The sequence below is a fragment of the Pogoniulus pusillus genome, chromosome 4 (genome assembly GCF_015220805.1).
Source record: "Pogoniulus pusillus isolate bPogPus1 chromosome 4, bPogPus1.pri, whole genome shotgun sequence".
NCBI lineage: Eukaryota > Metazoa > Chordata > Aves > Piciformes > Lybiidae > Pogoniulus > Pogoniulus pusillus.
In genome coordinates, this window is record NC_087267.1 from 11,867,698 (window position 1) to 11,887,578 (window position 19,881).

Sequence of the window (19,881 nt, forward strand, 5' to 3'; positions counted from 1 at the left end):
GCTTAGGTCAGAGAAACTCTGAACTTTGGTTTGGGGTTTTTTTGTTTGTTTGTTTTATTGTTTTTTTTTTTAATCTAAAGCATACTTGTGAACCTCTCCCTTTGCATGCACTATCTGAATTTTGTTTGGCACATGTTTGATTTTCTTAGACCTCATGCCTTTCCATGACTGCCCATGCTTCAGGCAGCACAACAAATATCCTTAATAAATTTCACAAAGGTCATTGTCCTCTATTCACAAAGCCTCAGTGGTCTAGGACTTCTTGTTAAAACAACATATCTGTGCTATTTGCTACATCTCTTCCAGTTTAGAAGCATCTACAAATATTAAAACATTCATCTACTATTACTTTTTCAATCCCTAACTCCTTGCATGTTCACATTCCCATTTTCTAATGGTTGTTTAGCAGGCATTAACCATCATTACCAAGCTTCATTACAAAGTCTAGTCCAGATGTGATCAATGAATGCCCCCACACTTCCTTCTTTCCCTCACCTTTTGTATTGGAGCTGATGTCATAGGGTATGAAATACCTCTTTGGTCAGTTTGGGTCAGATGGCCAGGCCATGTTCCCTCCCAAGATCTTGCCCACCCATCAGCCAACTGTTGTGGGGGAGAATGCTGGAAAAGCCCAGCCTTGCTAAGCAGTAGCCAAAACACTGATGTGTTATCAACACCCTTCCAGCTACCACTGCAAAATACAGCACTACAAAAGATGCTATAGGGGGAGAACTAATTTCAGCCAAATACAGTATAGTATGAATATGTATCTGTGTATATGCATATAGACATATACACACATGTGTGTATATTTGCATGTATACAGTACTGTATATATATAGAGTCTCAAAACACACAGGACAATTAAATAGCTAGGACCAGGTGTCCATGGGCACCATAGAGAGCCAGGTAGCTAAGATGCTTGTCTGGAATTAATAGACCTGACAGTTCGGAGAAGATTGAGGCTTGAATAAATAAGTGTATAAAAGACAATTTGATCCTGGAGCAATACACTGAACGACAAGTTTTGTGTTACTCAGGTAAGCACTATAATCATTGGCTCAACTTCCCAGTTCTCCTTTTTATTTATCCATCTTCTGTCTCCTCCTGACTCTTACAAAACAAGGTAACAACAGAGAAATATGTTTTAAAGGTCTCAAGCACCTCAGCCTGTCATTTCGGACTGAAGAAACTACAAAATCCAAACCAATCCAAAACTTCCACTGTTTAGCTCTTGCCACCAGACAGCTACACAAAAAGGCAGCTTTTTTAAAGATAGAAAAATTCCCAGAACTTATACGCTCCTTGAGGAATTTGCTAAGTGTCCTGAATGAACATAAATAAATGTGGACCTTCCCATAAGACAATGAAGCATTTTCTAGTTCTACTGTATCTGGAATAGTCAATAAAATACAACATGTGAAGGCATCTCTAAGGACCAAAAGCCTCTGCCACATTTCTGGCAAGGGGTATTAGGATAGTTCTTACCCTGTAATTTGGTTTACCTCTCTTCTAAAGGCTTCAGCCTAGTAGCTCCTTTGGTATGTGTTACAAGGAAGGCCATACTCTCCCACACTACCATAAACCTTTTTCAAAGTTTCACTGTGAGGTTGCAGTCTTTCATACTGATCACACTCTAGGTACTAAGGAAGCATAAACTAAATGGTTCTCCTGCGGAGTGCTAAGTCAGTATTTCAATGACCACCATCATATAAAATGAATTAATTTCCTGCTTAGGAAATTACCCAGGCTGCACTATCTAGCTGAGACATGAGAGGAAAATGATCGGGCACTATCATTCCTAAGTTTCAGGTAGCCTAGGACCTCTGATTAGACACTCTCAAACTGTTCTGACTGGGCTGAGCATACTACAAGTACCTGATACCATAGGACACTTCTCTAGTCTGTCTAATAGGTGGAAGGACAAAGTCAACAGCATAGGTTAGACATCATGAGGTAGACCCCCAACAGAAATAATTCTGAGCTTGCAAATACCAAAAAGTCTCTACTGATATGTGTGGTGACTACAGGCAATGAGGTCTAACACAGAGTCTTAGTAAGACATCACATCTGACAAAGCATCTATCTCTAGCAATTCAAAGCTTGAACAAATAACAAACATTACACTTTCCAGAAACATACAAAGGCAGAGGCAAAACACCTGGATACTCAGCATTTCTCACACAAGGGCCTGAAATATACTCTGCTGAGGTTTTAAATCAAGAAGGGTATTCTGTGGTAAAGGGTTGGACCTGATGATCTGTGAGGTCTCTTCCAACCCTGATGATACTGTGATACTGTGAAAGATATTTCAAAATGTCTTTGCTGAACCAGAAAATTCACATCAAAACACCATGCATCAAAACACTGTTATCTGTATTTACTGCCCAAGATAATCAGACTAGGAGTCCAGGATAAACAACTGGGATGATGAAAGCAAAGAGGAAAAGGCATAGCAACTGAAGGACAAAAGACAAAATTCAAGCAAGGAATAAGTTCTGAACAGCCATGTTAAAACCTGCACACACACACACATACAAAATGAAACCCCAACAAACACTTTCCTCCCAACCCTCAAAAAAACCACCAAGGAACACAACATCTTTTTTCATTTGTTTTTTGCTTCTTACTATCAAAGAAGGAATATTTATTTGCACTGCTACCCTCCAACGCTTGAGGAAAAGCCTCAGTGCACACTCAAGCATTGCTGGACAAGCATGAAGTTAAAAAGACATGCATTATTCTTAAATTCTCTGTATTTCCATAACAAAAATCCATAGCAAGAACGCTGAGATGAAAGCTAAGTACTTTTTAAACTAGAAATGGGGGAGAAGTAGTAATGTCTACTAACATGTTTATATTGCCCCTCTTATGGGTACACCTTCCCCTAGTTTTTGATTGCATGATTTTTTTCTCCCTTAAGCAAACTTCTCTTAAGCAATAGGTTATCCCTCTCACAATCTTTGAACTTAGGTTTCAAGTACATAAAAAAAACCCCCACATCTGTGAAGCAATGACCATTTCTGCTGCTGCAGTAAGCAAATTCATTTATTTATTACACTGCTTTAATAAGTATTTTTTAATGAACTTATTTCTCTACAGAAAACACAGCTTCAAAGTAAATCAAAAGATACTCAGAGTGATAATCTCCTGATTACAATTTTGAAACACTAAATTTGGTAAACGTACACTTAAAATAAGTTACTAAATGTTTTAGCACCACCTCCTGGCCACACTACTACACACATGTTTAAGTTAGTTGACAGTACACATTTTCTGGGATCTCTGCATCAACTTACACACTCTCTCAGAACTAAGCAAAACGAAAACAATGAAGCACACTTGAAATGTAAGAAGCCCAGGTCTTATGTGAATGCCATTTAAAAAAACACAAGTTAGATACCATTTCAGAACACAGTGTACTTTTACCACCTTACTGCAAGAAAAAGATTTTGAAGATGATTGTCCCACGCAAATTTCAAACAAGACCAGAATTATAAGATGTAAACCCACAAAAACCATAGTAAAGTTACTAAGCATACCTTGAAATACTTTCTTCTGATACGTGTCATATTCATTAACATGACTCCAGAATTTATTCCAGTTACTCCATAATATGGATGCCTGGCAAAGCGATTGTACCACCCGATACGAGGCTCTTCATGTTCCGGTGCCATCGCAGCGATTTGTGTGGAGTTGAACTTTCTCAGGAAAGACCAAATATCATCAACAGGTCTCAAAAACAGGATGTCTGTATCAACATACAGTAGTGAATCCACATTTTTCAAGATTAACTGAGAGGGAAACAAAATTAAACCCAAATTTAATTTTATTTTATTTTATTGAGCTTCTTGTCAAAATAGAGGTTGCTGTCATTACACAATACAGTTTGATACTTAGACTAACAGTTTGCAGTCCATGTACTTGTCATAATTCCCACCTTCTCTTGCTTTAGAGAATTTTGTAGAGTGAAGCAGAATAGTAATGCAAAGGCACTCAGTCTACATTTTAAGTCCCAAGGCTCCTGAGGAGTAGGTTGCAGGCCAGGTGAAGCATTACTGAACAGAGTTCCTATCTTACTCCTGTTCCATTGCTTTCCTATGCATTTAATCAAACAAGAAAGAGGTTGTAAGGGAGCCCTAGAAGAGACAGTATTTGGGTGATAGCTGCCACCTCAGTAATTCATCTAGACTGAACTGTAATTTCTGAACTGTCTTAGGCAAGCAGAGAAAAGGCTATATGAAACACTGCCAACAACAGCCCATTTCTTGTTTCATTTTCTCTTAACACCTCACAGATGCACACATACAGAATACTTTCCAATTAAAAGAATAGAGGAGGCCTGATAAATCTTTAACTCCAAGAGGATGGCATGAGAGTGTACCTCTCACTGAGATACAGTGCCATAATTCAGTAAGTGAGAACTTTTATTCCATAGTGTGTAAGTACCACAGGATTCAGATGCATTTTTAGGATGTCATAAAAGTAACTTTAAGGAGTAATAGTAGTTCTTAATTTGAAACTAAACTGAAACTTGATTAATGAGGATAGCTTTTTGATTCATAAACAAACTACCACAATTCTATTATGGAATAACTTACTGGCAAGAATAGCCTTTGTGAAGCACATGGTTTAAATAATTTCTTCCATTCTGCTGCACTCTCAGTTGGAAATGTTATTGGATATAACGTGTAATTAACTTTTACTTCATAGGGGAAGTCATCAAGCTATGTGAAAAGAACAGACCACAAAAATTACTTCAGTTCAATTCAGTTCAATTCTATTACAAAAAATAAGTCAATCTCTCATTCAAACTGATAACTGAACACAATTGCATAATCTCTCCTTCATAACAGAAACCTGAACCACAAGAATATGTCAACTATGCAAAATGCTTGAACAAAAAGTGTCACCTGCAGGCCACTATGAAGAAAACACAGCATATCAGATGCAAGTAAACTATATTAGGATTTATAAAAAGTAAATATGTCAAATGTTTTCCATTCTTATCTAGTTTCCACAGGAGAAACACCAACTAATTCTTTCTCAGTTTAAAATTAGTATACCCAGATTTTACCACTGTTAACTGTTTGCATGACAACAGTGTGTATACATTAGTATGCACAACACACTAATGTATGGTGCAACATTTTAAGTGTGAAAACAGTAAAATCCTCTACAAATGTGTACTAGTCAGCTTCTGATACTGCTATAACTCAGTCAAAATGTTGTATTAATTAACTGGAATTTACTAAAATTAGACATAACAATATCTACAACTTTCAAAGACTGATGTTTCCCTTTGTTTTAAACAATGTAAGGCTGACTCACACTTAATGTTAAGCACAGGGATAAAAAAGGAGAGATGTCTATTTCCTCATGGAAAGTCAACTCCAAATAAGCTCACATGAGGTAACCGGTTAGCACTCAGAACATCAGGTTTGGATTTAACAGATTCAAGATGACAAACAAGGCTGCTTTGGTCTGTCTCTATGAAAAGCTCCAGTATCAGCAATAGGCATTTTTCTGCAGTAAAAAGGTTTAATTCGCATCGTCCAACATGATGAAGGACTTGCATATTACCTAATTTTTAAACCTCTGCATTTCTGACAGAATATCATCCACAACTACTACCCAAGAAGTAGAGAAATTGCTATATATTATTCAGGCTGTACTACAAATTCATTAAACAAATTCAGTACTTACTATGTCTTTGAAACTCTTGTGCAATTGGTCCTCAGCAAAAATATGAAACTGGAGAGGTTTGATGCTGAAAATAACGGCTGATCTCAACATAGTAATAGTCTCCTCCAGTCTTTCACCACAGGCAACCACTGCAAGATGCATTTTCTCAGAAGGATGTGTTTTCCTGTCATCATATCTGACACAAAAACATTTTTTTCATTTGACATGATTTCTAGCACAGGCTTAACCAAGAGCTCTATGCTTGTAATCTAACAAAATATTCAGCAAAGGATGTCTTCAACAGAACACACAAACTACAGCATGGCACCTCATATATAAGCTTAACTTGAACTGCTCTCATATTCCCTCCCACTATCCCTGCTATGAGGGAAAAAGTATGGAAGAGTGTGCAGGGTAGAATGTTTTGAAGCAGGGTAGAATGTTTTGGTGAGAAGAACTAGATCATAGGCTGTGAAAGGAAAACAATGGTGATGTCTACTCCCCTCAGAGTCATGCTGAAGAAGAAAGGAAAACATTAGATAACACTCTCACCATTTTGTCTCACTCTGCCTTGAGCTTCTGGCTGAGCAATATCTTACTCCGTAACCTCACTTTCCATTTGGACTAACCTTTGCTTCTTAACCTCTTGGCCAAACCTCAATTCTTCCTTAGGACTGGGGTAAGGTAGGGAGGGGTAGGGGGAAGGTGAAGGGGTGGTTGAGAGCCCCTCTTGGGGACTCAGGTTTCTGGGAGGGGAGTTGTGCTTCTGTATCACCTTTTACCTTGTCTATTTCTGTCTATAACTGTATATACTGTAAATAACTGCTTGTATATTGTGCTAGCTGTAAATAAATAGCTTCATTCATATTCCCAGAGCCGGCTGAGACTAGTCTGGGTGATTTCTAAAGTGTGGGGGGGCAGGGAACACCCAAACCATCACAAAGAGCTATATAGAAACTAACAAATTAAAAAAACTCTCAGTGACCTGACTATCCATTACTAACTACCAGGGAATGCTATCGAAGTAGCTACGTTAAAGAGAAGATCCCATGAAGTTACATTGAAATGTAAACAGCTGACAACACACTAAGCCTATGCATGTGTTCATTTTCCTCTCTTTCCCTGCATTCAGTATAGCAACGTGACAAATACAGTTAATCTCAGCAACAGAAATGAGATAACCCTTGCTCTTCACAGAATCAAAGAACAATTCTATGATCTTGCGTGGGAAGGGAGGAAACTAACAGCTCAAATGGCCTTGTAGGATGTCCTGGTGCTCCTAGTGGTTCTGGAAAACCCCTCAGACACACCAACCACACACACTGCCCATGTCCTTGAGGCTAAAGCACTGCAAGGTGTGTGGATTTGGACTTTCTCTCTGAAGACAGCTGTCATAGAATCATAGAATCAACCAGGTTGGAAGAGACCTCCAAGATCATCCAGTCCAACCTAGCACCCAGCCCTAGCCAGTCAACTAGACCATGGCAGCAAGTGCCTCATCCAGTCTCTTCTTGAAGACCTCCAGGGACAGTGCCTCCACCACCTCCCTGGGCAGCCCATTCCAATGCCAATCACTCTCTCTGGGAAGAACTTCCTCCTAACATCCAGCCTATACCTACCCTGGCACAACTTGAGATTGTGTCCCCTTGTTCTATTGCTGGCTGCCTGGGAGAAGAGGCCATCCCCCCACCTGGCAACAATGTCCCTTCAGGTAGTTGTAGACAGCAATGAGGTCACCCCTGAGCCTCCTCTTCTCCAGGTTAAACAACCCCAGCTCCCTCAGCCTCTCCTCACAGGGTTTGTGTTCCAGGCCTCTCACCAGCTTTGTTGCCCTTCTCTGGACACATTCCAGCACCTCAACATCTCTCTTGAATTGAGGAGCCCAGAACTGGACACAGTACTCAAGGTGTGGCCTGACCAGTGCTGAGTACAGAGGAAGAATAACCTCCCTTGTCCTGCTGGCCACACTGTTCCTGATGCAGGCCAGGATGCCATTGGCTCTCTTGGCCACCTGGGCACACTGCTGGCTCATCTTTAGCCTATTATCTACCAGTACCCCCAGGTCCCTTTCTTCCTGGCTGCTTTCCAGTCACTCTGTCCCCAGCCTGCAGCGCTGCTTGGGGTTGTTGTGGCCAAAGTGCAGAACCCTGTCCAGCACTTACAGTGAGAAATGTCTGGTATGTATCGTATAGGGTACATTTAGAGTAACTTCATTATTTTAATACAGTAGGTTAAAACTATCATTGCAAAAGTAAATATCATTAGTTTGGTGACAAACACAGCAGGCATACTAAACCCAAACCCACGTTCTCCTGGATTTCCTATATATTTATGCCACCAGAAAATGTTTCAAAGGTTTCAAGGATATGTCAACTCAATGCCAGTCTTCAAAACAATATTCCATGCTTGAGCTACTCATATGGGCTATTAGAGGAGGGAGGATAACAGAACTAACAGTAACTGAATTTTTAAATCACAAGATTAATTCCAAGTTATGCTGACAGAAAAGATTCTTAAGTTAGGATAGACTTTCCCAAACTAGTAAAAGTAGAGATATGCTTGGCAAAGACACCATGCATTCTTGGAAACCGGCCGAAGAGAGAGACACTTCAAAACAGAAAACAACAGATGTGTTTCTTAGCACAATCTCCACCCAGTGTATGTATGGAAAACACTTAGACACATACCAGTTTTCTCTTAAATTGACAAAATACACTATATCAGTACATCTTCTTTAAGGCACAGAAGAGCAATGCGGGCAGGTTCGGACTAAACGACCCTTACAACCCGGTGCATTTTATGACTCTGTGATTATGTTGAGTTATATGAGACAAAATATAAGCAAAGAGACCACCATAAAACTGCTGAAGTTTAATGCCATAAATAAGGGCTTTATTTAAAAAATATTCTGAGTTTTGGAAGAGTTGAATGCCTTGAAACTAAAAATCTCAAGCATTGTGGGGGGTTTAAGATTGGTAAAATTTTAATTAGAATATGCAGATTGTCTTAAATCTAGGTTTGGGGCTTTCTTAAATATCACATGGATGAAAGACCTCATAGATAGGATTCAGATGCAAAATAAGACACCTAAACAAAGATGCTGCCATACGAGACTGCATCCAAAGTCTTATTACAGCTATTGTAGACCTAGTGAGCAGGGTATGTTGCATAAAGTGCAATTAATTTTATTTCAGTGTAAATACTCAGAACTCGAATCAGCTTTTTAATATAGGTATAGTGCCATCTAGTAAGCTCTAGAATACTCCATCTGACCCCCAGGTGCCAGCCCAAAAGCACTGTGTGTGTCAAAGATCATATTACATCTACTGGTCCTAAGGAGACAGCTAGGGTACTCAAGTGCTTCTCAGTTAATTCCAGCCATTTACTGCTCAGCACCCTAACAGGTACTCGAATGGATCATTCTCTACACACTTTCAATGTTAAGGAACATTTAAGACCTACTTGACACAGACATCAATATGCAGATGTCTATATTCAGATAATTTAATACAGATGAAAATATTTTGTATACCTTGCAGCAAAACTTGAAAAATTAGTTCAGGTTAAAAGGGGGGGAAAAAAAAGGCATCTAAGAATCTGGAAACATATGTGCTAGTTTGAAGCTAGCTAGAATGTTTTGGTGAGAAATAGGCTTTCTTTTCACAGCCTGTGAAAAGAACACAATGGTGATGTCTGCTTCACTCATAGGCTTGCTGAGATGTACAAGAATGAGAAGACAAACATAGAGAACAGAGTCGCTCTCTGTCTCTCTGGAGCTGAACTCCTCTCTCTAAGCTAACCTGCCATCTGTGTGACTAATCTATCTGCTTCCTAGCCCCCTCGGCTGACCCTCCAAACTACCTTGAATATAAGACAAAGTCTTGGGTAAGGTAGAGGGGTGGGAGAAAGGTGGAAGGGTGGTTGGGAGCCCCTCCTGGGGACTCTGGTTTCTGGGAGGGCTGTTGTGTTTCTGTATTACTTTTTAACTTGTATATTTCTGTATATATTGTAGACATCTGCTTGTATATTGTGCTAAGCTGTACATATAAAGCTTCATTCAATTTCCAGAGCTGCCGAGTCTAGTTTGGGTGATTTTCCAAAGTATGGGGGGCAGGTAACATCCAAACCATCACAGTGTAATGGAATCATGTCCATTCAGACCTTTATACATAAAGCTAATTTAAACATTATACCACATAATAAGTAGCTAATGTAAAAAAACACAAAACAACCTGAATGTGATGAGGGTAGCTGAAAACCACAAATAAGCACACTGCTGCAGTCTCAACAAGCTGCTAGCAGCAGATTAGCCTCATCACTAATCCACTGAAAAGGGAATTAGAGTAATTAAGCCCTGAAGTCATGAACGCCTACAGTGATATTGGAAGGTCATGTGATAACTAAGGGCATAACCTACACCAACTGCATAGCTGAAAGTCAGGTTCCTGAACCACATGTAATACATGGCTTTCCATGAATAAAGTAGGATGAAAACTACGTCAACTCTAAACCACATGGAGATTCAAAGACTGCATTTCATTATTTTCACAGCTAATGAAATCTGTGAACGAGAAACTTCAAGCCACACAACAAACCCCATGCAGACAATATTATAATGCTTTCACAGTCACTTTGTTCGCAGTCTCTGATTCACGAGTTCCTGACTCCATGAATTCAACTTTAAGATGTGCTTTAAAATAATTTTTTGAAAAGGCAAAAAATATTTAGAAAAAGCTACTAACTGAATTTCAGGTTGCACGATACGAGGAACAGCTGGACTCATATTCCAATGTCTACAGCACAAAGCTTTATCCCTGAAGCAGATGGAGCAAGAAGACTTTGGAGGGGAACAGGACATCATTCCCTCTGGGTGCTATCCACCAAGACAGGGATGAGATACATGACAGCAGGAGTAGTTAAGAGACTCCAAAACTGCGTTTCTTACTCCAGACTCAATGAAGAGACATTCTTCAGTCATTACAAGCTGCAGCTGACTTGCCTGCATACAGATCACTGGCAATCACAACCTCCTTTTTAACAATCAGGCCTCAGTGCTGCTCCTCTCCCCTTACATACACATCTTGTTCCACTCCCTGAGGGAAATCACTGCTTCATCTTCACCCAGGGACATTAATTACTCAGTTTTTGTGCTAATCTTCTGCTACCAGAACCTTTCACCACTTTTTCCTCCTCCTTCCACTAGAAGCAGCATAATGTTTCAGTTGCCCAGCAGAGTCTGAGCTCTGTAGCCTCGTTTAGCCTGGAGAAGAGGAGGCTCAGGGGAGACCTTATTACTGTCTACAACTACCTGAGGGGTGGTTGTGGCCAGGAGGAGGTTGCTCTCTTCTCTCAGATGGCCAGCACCAGAACGAGAGGACACAGCCTCCGGCTGCACCAGGGGAAATTTAGGCTCGAGGTGAGGGAAAAGTTCTTCACTGAGAGAGTCATTGGGCACTGGAATGGGCTGCCCGGGGAGGTGGTGGAGTCGCCGTCCCTGGGGCAGTTCAAGGCAGGGTTGGTCGTGGCACTTGGTGCCATGGTCTAGCCTTGAGCTCTGTGGTAAAGGGTTGGACTTGATGATCTGTGAGGTCTCTTCCAACCCTGATGATACTGTGATACTGTGATACCTTCAGTATTAATATATCCCACTCATAGAGGCAGTTATCTATGCCATGATTTACCTTGCTCCCTTCTTGATCATGTCTACATGACTTCACTCTTTATCCTAATTCCTTTCAAAACTATCACCTCTTAACTGCTCTCTCTCCTCTACCGCCTCCTATATTTTCCAGCCTATTGTAACACTTCTGCCCATCCTTCCTCCACTGCTCTCCATTGAAGCTAGCCATACAACTACCTCACCAGACGACAGGGAAAAGAAAACCTTGTTCATTTAGACAGATTTTTCACAAATATGATTTTTTTTTTCAGCAGTTCAGTAGCTGAGTTGGCCATGAGTAAAATCAAATGTTATTTACAAGAACCATAATTTGTCACGATCTGAGTAAGTTTGATATCAGAGTATCACAGCTCTGATATCAGAGCAATTGCATTACTGAACCTCAAGTCCAGCTACCAAAGTGTTAAGACACTTTAAAAAGTTCATAGGCAAAATGGATAACACAAAAATGCAGACACAGATTTTTATTTCTAATTCCTAGCAGTCTGATGTTCTGCTGTGGGAGAACTCCAGGGAGAAACTGGAAAAATTACCAACAGAGTGAAATACAAACTGTATTTTAGTAAGGCTTTTGGACAGACAGCCCTAATCTGATCCTGCAGGGTGGGGAGGAAATCCTCTGGCCATTAAAATGTAAGAGCAAAGAATACACCTGTAATCCAACAGAAAATAGGAAGCCATGACAGGATTTGAGTGTTTAGGAACTTCATTTGTCTGAGGACACTAATTACACATAGTGTCAGTAAAAATAAATTAAATAAAGATAAAACACTTGATAGAGCACCACCATACTTCCAAGAGGGAAAAAAAATCACTTTGACACTGTGAAGCAAAACATATACTTTTAGGTTAAGAAGCTTAAGGTCAGGTACACATCTTGCCCTGAAGTTTTTTTGTTGAAGTTTAGACCTTCATTCTGTACTAATTCTGATATGGGGTTAATAACCTCTGACAGAGTGTTATGGGTTCAGCCAGATGAACTGGCTAATGGTATCTGATACTGTGCTGACATCATGACAGGTCTATAATGAAACGATGGCTGGAGGAAAGGCTTGGAGTTCAGGTTGCAATCTGAGATGCTTTCTGTTTCCAGGGGCTTTATGCCAGCATCTGGGGTTTTTTTCGGAGGTGGGTGGGGATTGGGGTCTTCCACTTTGCTGGCTGCTGGCTCGGATACTGTCCTTTTCCACGTGCTGGCTTGTTTGATGATTAGGCTTTTTTGCTGTTTTGGCTTGTTTGTTCATTTATACAGTATTGTACATCATATTATTTCACCAAACTTTCTCTGACTCAACCCACAGGGTGTTTTGTGTGTTTCACTCACCATCACAGGAATGAGTCTTGTTAGAGCAGACTGCCTTAAAACAGGACACAGAGGAACATAGCTGGGTATACACAATGAATCTGCTACAAAGCTTTCCAGAATCTGCCTGTTAACACTCTGTCTTATGCTTAAAGATGTAAACCATGATACACTGTACTTTAAATTGGCATTATTAGGTTAATTAAAATTATAAAGTAATAACTTGGTAGTAAGATACAGAGGTATATTTTGATGGGTTATACTTCTAGAACCTTCACTGCATCCCAGCTTAACTCCTTGGAAAAACAAACAAGCATACCTCAAATTATATCACTGCAAAAGTATTAATCAGAACCACTCCATGAAAATCTTAGCTCCTTCCTTTAGATATGGCACAAGGTACTGCAGTGAAGGGCCTGGAACACAAACCCTATGAGGAGAGGCTGAGGGAGCTGGGGTTGTTTAGCCTGGAGAAGAGGAGGCTCAGGGGTGACCTCATTGCTGTCTACAACTACCTGAAGGGACATTGTAGCCAGGTGGGGGGTGGCCTCTTCTCCCAGGCAACCAGCAATAGAACAAGGGGACACAGTCTCAAGTTGTGCCAGGGTAGGTATAGGCTGGATGTTAGGAGGAAGTTCTTCCCAGAGAGAGTGATTGGCATAGGAATGGGCTGCCCAGAGAGGTGGTGGAGTCACCATCCCTTGAGGTCTTCAAGAAAAGACTGGATGAGGCACTTAGTGCCATGGTCTAGTTGACTGGCTAGGGCTGTGTGCTAGGTTGGACTGGATGATCTTGGAGGTCTCTTCCAACCTGGTTGATTCTATGATTCTATGAAAGTTAAGGTGTCTTCTGCATACATTTAAGGTAGGGTTCATCTGTTCTTACTCTTACATAACACATTAGGAACACAAGTGAGAGTATCAAACCCTCAATAAAATCCACATACATATATAAGGATTCCTGTACACAACTACATCTGATTTGTGATCATTAACCCTGTCTCAGTCTTAGCACTTCATCTGCTGCACAGACACACAGTCACCTTCCAAGCTTCAAACCTTCTGCAGCAGCCACATCTAATGTGTATCTGGGTACAATTCAGACTTGTCAGTGTGAATGAGAGCAATTTGCTTTTTCTCCTTTTTTAAAGCCACATTGAAGTACAGTGGCACTGTTACTATGGAAGCCACAAAGGAAGCACCTTTAGACTTACATTTTGTATTGTAGTCTTTATGCACTAGATTCTCATCTATTGAGATACTACTAATAACATGCCTAGGGATCAACAGGAAGCTCCAAGCCCAATGTCACTAGCAATGTCCTCTACTACTCCCTTAACATGGCTAGGGAAGCCAAGGGAGTACCATTCAGGTACTGAGAGAAGACACTGGCATGAATAACTGAAGCAAGGAATTTAACTCATTTGCCCTTTCAAATGTTACCCTGGCCCATTAAGGACTTACTACACATAATATTTTGGACAAAGTAAAATCATCCATCACTTTCTGCCATCATCCTAATTTGCATCACACATTTTTATGTAGAACCATTGACATATTATTTAATGGTAATACAAGGATGGAAGAATTATTTTGTAGCTTGCAAAGAGCATTTAAAAATTACTGTACAACAAAACAAGTTTTCCTACACTGGTTCCAATACAGTTACAGGCTTGCTGTTCTTTGGTCACTTTTTCATATAGTAACGCACAAGGCATGCTTCCTAAACAAGTTTGTTTAATGATGTCTCTTAGTCTTTCATGATGCTGTTATTAAACTGATTTTTCTTGATATTGTAACCAAACGGACTAGGTTGCCAGGCTCAACTGTGTCAAAGTTATTTACACTTAAGAACAAACAAGTGCAATGCAGATGTGTTTTCATCTTCAGTATAAAAAGGTAACCACATTATCAGTAAAAGTGTATTACCCATACGAGTTTTTTTAACAACTTGCATGGAAAATGCAAATGATATTTAGCAGAATACACAGGAGAAATATTTTCATATAATCAAGATGTATTATTTCAAACCCAGCCCGATGATGTGTGCCTCAGAAAAACAAGTGGTAGATGTGTAAATATGACACAGATAGCTTACTTAGCGCATCCATTTTTCTTCTAATGCTTTGTATTTAATCTAAATAAATCACTAATAAGCCTAACCCTGCAACCTTCACATTCTAGAAAAAGAACAGCAAATAAGTAGAGAGAGAAGGCAACAAAGCCTGCATTGATTAGAAATCAACCATTAGATCATTCCCACAGTTATTAAAAGTAGGATCAAGGTAACTAGAGAAATCATCTGGATTTAAAAGTGAAGAAGATTCTATTTTTCACTCAACTTATTAACACCCTACTGCTGCAGTGAATCAAAAAATAGGTCATAATCACAGCTTATTTTGTAGAAGTATGCTGATGATACCAGTGCATATGACATCCAAACATCGTCCTTTCAATTACAAACTCAATTAGATTAGGTTTGAAGTTGCAATATATAAGTAATTTAAAAACTGACTAAATGTCTGAAGCCTCATCCTCCAACAGTGTAGGCAGTTTAGAGAAGTCCAGTTTTTCAGATCATGCAAAACCCAAGCCTCATATTATCTTCATCATTTAATTTTCTTTCATAAAATCTCTACCACTGTATGTAAAAAGTCATCTCATGCTTCCTCTACCAATGCAAACGTTAACAAATATTCTGTACTAAAACCACAGCACAAGACATTCTGTCTCATTAATGCTGATAATCAGAATGGTGATAAAAACTATGGGAGCAGAAGAGTTTCAAAATCCACCACACACACAGTACAGGCAAGAAATAAATCTGGAGATAGGCTAGAGAATCCTCTCTGAAATCAGAGTATCTCGCTGAGGAATTCAACAAACACCAAAGTCAGCACACCACATGGGGATTAATTTAATAGTAAATAGTGATAAAATAATCAAATTCAATCTGAAATTATTAATCTGAAACACACCCTCTATATACACTTAATCAGCTTTTAAAATTTCCATTACAAAAGTGAAATTTTGCAATTAGAGGTTCACCATGACAACTGTTTCACCATGGAAGAAAATGCACTTGCCCAGTCATGTCACAATCCATGTCTGTTTCAACAGATTTCTCTTCACTGCCACAGAAAACATTTTTAACAGAATAATACACGTTCCATCTTAAGGTTTGTGCAAATAAACTACATGGGGTTTCTCCACTTCTGGTTCCAAGGTCCCACTTGCCTTGGCAGAAATCCATGAAGATAGTTTACTGCTATTCTAGAGCATTACATTGTATGGTAGGAGAGTTCAGAGACATCATCACAACCAATGGGGTCTGAACACAGCAAGACCTCCTAGAACTATACATCTGTTAGACTGGCTTAGATGTCCACTGATGAATGAAGTGTACAATCACATTCCATCACATGCCTCCACTAAGCATAGGCTAAGCTCCCATTCCCTCTACTACAATGGCACTGACATTTGGCTTACTCTCCTTCGCTGAATTTCATAAAGGAAGTTTTTTCCTTAAAGACAAAAAAAAATTGAGTTCATTCAGACAGCTAAACCTGCCAAGGGAAAATCAGATGAACCCCTGCAGGTTGACACACTGAGAGCAGTCCCAAATTATAGATGCAGTTTACTAATTGACTAAAAATCAATCTAAGCCATCTCTTTAAGTAATTTCTCAGCAACCAATAAGCTTAAAAAGCACTGAGAGCACACAAGCAGAGAAGAGCAGGTGACAGATGTAAAATCTTTCTCAAAACCATAACTTTCAAAAATATATTGTCTCGTGAAGCTAGTATTTTTTTTCCCTAGAAAGACTCAAGATTCAGACTAAGAGGAAGACAATCATATCAAAGGAGGATTAGTGAAACCTTAAGAAAAACATACTTCCAATTTTGTTACATACTGAAGATAACTACGCAGTTTAGAAACAATACTGTTGAGCAGATTAAGGTTTCTTCCATTTCTTTTCAAGCTGCTTCCATTATCTAACAACCTAAAGCATCTGAGCATCCATAACAAAACCTTTAAAAACATTGTTAAAGGTGCAACTTTGAGGGCACAGTCTACGCTTTAACATACTGCGCCCTAAAGTATGTTCTAGAAAGGTTGTTTTCAATGCTTTGGGATTAAAAACACTTCTCAAATTCTATGAAATATGTAACTTAAAATTAAAAACCTCCAAACTTCAATTACCAAATGTATCTGCCAGTTTTTATTGCAAGCTACAACATGGGTACTATGCTGTACAAGCAGCAACTTTTACTTATCAAAAATAATTAATTGTTCTGCACCTTTCCAGGTTATATTCAGATCAATCTTTTAGCAATGTTAGCAACATAACAAAAAAAATCTAACTTTTATAACAATGCTTGGGTCTGCAATTTTAAAACCACAATAAAGCACGAGAAAGCCCATCTAAAAGCAACCATAATATAAGCAGGATGCACATGAAAATATTTTGGTATATCACCTTGCTAAACAGCCAAAAATAATTATCAGCTTATACCTGTCTGCAATCAAATAATAAAGTACTGTATGATAACAGATCCTACCTAAAAGCAGCTTCCCAAAAGCAGTTCATTCCACAAACATCAGAGGGCAGCATCCAATAGGAATTCCAGAAAGATACAGACAAATTCTTACACCTAACAGGATAAGACAAAAATAACCTATATAAATGTTACTGGTTTTATGGCAAAGTTAAATGGACTCATTTCTAGCTTGAATAACTTGAATTACCCGGCTGAAGACTGGTTATGTAATGGAACTTGGATAACACAAACAAGGAGGAATCAGGTGGATTCTTTTAAGGAATAGTGGTCCTCATCCTTTAGCCTTTCCTGTGGATATATTTTCAGAGTGGTTGGGATTTTTAAGGGTTATTATATGCTGTTCTTAGCTTAGTAGGAGTCCATAGGTAACAGATGGAAGAGCAACACTTACTGCTGGAAAGTATTCCTTCACCTTTGCAATATCTTTGTCTATTTCAAGTAGAGAAGCAAGTAAAAAAGTAAATTTTAAGTTATATTGTCCATTTAAGCACAGTCCCTATTGATACATGATTCTATTTGATTTTCAACAAAAAGTTCTCTGCAATACCAATGAACTGCCTCATTTCATAACAAAGCATTTCTCCCATACAGAAATAATCATTGTATCTGGCACATTTTCCTTCTCCATACCAATGGCAAGGTAATAGTTTTTTGACTTGTAGTATGCTAACTAAAAAAAGCAGCTTTTACTAGTCCACCATTACATGTTATGCAACACTAATATAGGGAATAATCAAAAAGAGCAATGGAAATAGGTTCTGGTAAGGAAAACAACAGTAAGATTTAAATCTTAAATGAGCAAGCAGAATATTGCACAGCAATGCTTGAGTGACCTCCTCTGCTCCCTCTTACTGCCCCAGTGACAAAAGACCAATAATGTTTAACCTCCTTTGTAACTTGGGGTCTGTGAATCAAAGATGAGCAAGAAAACCCACACAAAAACTTGAGGATGAAAAGGCCTACAACTCAGAAATCTACTGCAAGTTGATTTTGCAAGTTTGAGATCAATCAGCCTCATCTTGGGAGTGTTATCTGTTATCTGCAAAGGCAAACGTTCCACAACTATCAGACTTAACAGATTAATGTGGCATCAAAAACAACAAGCTGCATCTCTTCTTTCTTCAACAGTTGTGAAAAATGATCTGACAAGCAGTGTTTCATAGAGCCTCATTAAGTGTTAAGGGTGAGGGAGGGTGGAGCAGTCCTTTGGTAGACACCACAGGAAATCCTCACATCCTGTAGATTATGTGTGTTTGCTAGAATTAGCCAAGTAATTCTACCTCATGACTTAAAACTGGTCTCCATAAATAAATATCCAGGTACAAAAAAAGGATAATGTAGATTGTGACTGGGATAGCTGCACTTCTCTGGGGAAAGTAAACTATATAAAAGCACAGAATCAAAGAAACATTTTGCATGGAAAAGATCCTCAGGATCATCAAGTCCAACCATTATCCCTACTCTGCAAAGTTCGCCCTTAAACCACATCCTCAAACACCATATCCAAATGACTTTTAAACACATCCACGGTTGGTATCTCAACCACCTCCCTGGGCAGCTCACTCCAATGCCTGACCACTCTTCTGTGAAAAAATGTTTCCTAATGTCCAGACTAAACCTACCCAATCGCAGCTTGAGGCCATTCCCTCTTGTTTATCACTAATTACCTGCGAGAAGAAACCAGCAGCAGCCTCTCCACTACTTAAGGGACCCTCTCCACCCTTAAGGTACCTGTAGACAGCAATGAGGTCTCCCCTCAGATTTATTTTCCAGGCCCTTCACCATCTTTGTTGCCCTCCTCTGCACTGTCTCCAGCACCTCCACATCCCTCTTCTAATGGGGTGCCCAAAACTCAACACAATACTCAAAATGTAGCCTTACCAGAGCCAAGTACAAGGGGACAGTCACCTCCCTATCCCTGATGGACATAGCATTTCTAATACAAGCCAGAATGCCGTTGCCTTTCTTTGCTGCCTGGGCACACTGCTTGCTCATTTGAAGTTGTCTATTGCAACCCCCAGGTCCCTTTCTGCCAGACAGCTCTCCAGCCACACTGCCCCAAGCCTGTAGCTTTGCTTGGGGTTGTTGTGGCCCAAGTGCAGAACCTCGCATTTGTTCTTACTGAATCTCATACCAGTGACACTGGCCCATCAATCAGATCTATTCAAGTCCCTCTGTAGAGCCTTCCTACATTCTTGTAGAACACTGCCACCCAGCCTGGTGTCATCGACAAACTTACTGATGACACACTCTATGTCTTCATCAAGTTCATCAATAAAGATGTCAAACAGAAGTGGTACCAACATTGGGGGACACCACTTGTGACAGGCAGGCAGCTGGATTTAACTCCACTAACCACCACCCTTTGAGCCCTTTCATCCAGCCAGTGCTTTATCCAGCAGAGCTGTGCTCACCTAAACCATGCACAGTCAGTCTGGCTCCGAGAATTCTGTGGGGAACAATGTCAAAGGCTTTCTGGAAGTCTAGGTAGACAACATGCACAGCCTTTCCCTCATCCAGTAGCCTGATCATCTTGTCACAGAAAGAGATCAAGTTCATCAGGCAGGACCGGCCCTTCATAAACCACTGCTGACTGGACCTGATCCCCTGGTTGTTCTCTCTACGGCATGTAATAGCCCTCAAGATGACCTG

The 19,881-nt window shown here is 39.8% G+C and overlaps 1 protein-coding gene across 2 annotated transcripts in view; it reads right to left on the bottom strand.

The window, feature by feature from the left end:
• The window catches only part of GXYLT1 (glucoside xylosyltransferase 1), a 39,553-nt gene that overhangs the window by 9,960 nt on the left and 9,712 nt on the right, over positions 1-19,881 (bottom strand). Inside the window, exons 2-5 of one of the 2 annotated variants that reach the window (XM_064142193.1) lie at positions 17,230-17,322; positions 5,707-5,881; positions 4,602-4,727; positions 3,543-3,794 (exon numbers count right to left, since the gene is read on the bottom strand). In XM_064142193.1, coding sequence (XP_063998263.1) covers positions 3,543-3,794; positions 4,602-4,727; positions 5,707-5,881; positions 17,230-17,322 — 646 coding nt within the window. The remainder of the gene's footprint in view (positions 1-3,542; positions 3,795-4,601; positions 4,728-5,706; positions 5,882-17,229; positions 17,323-19,881) is intronic. The other variant, XM_064142194.1, reaches the window with a different exon arrangement.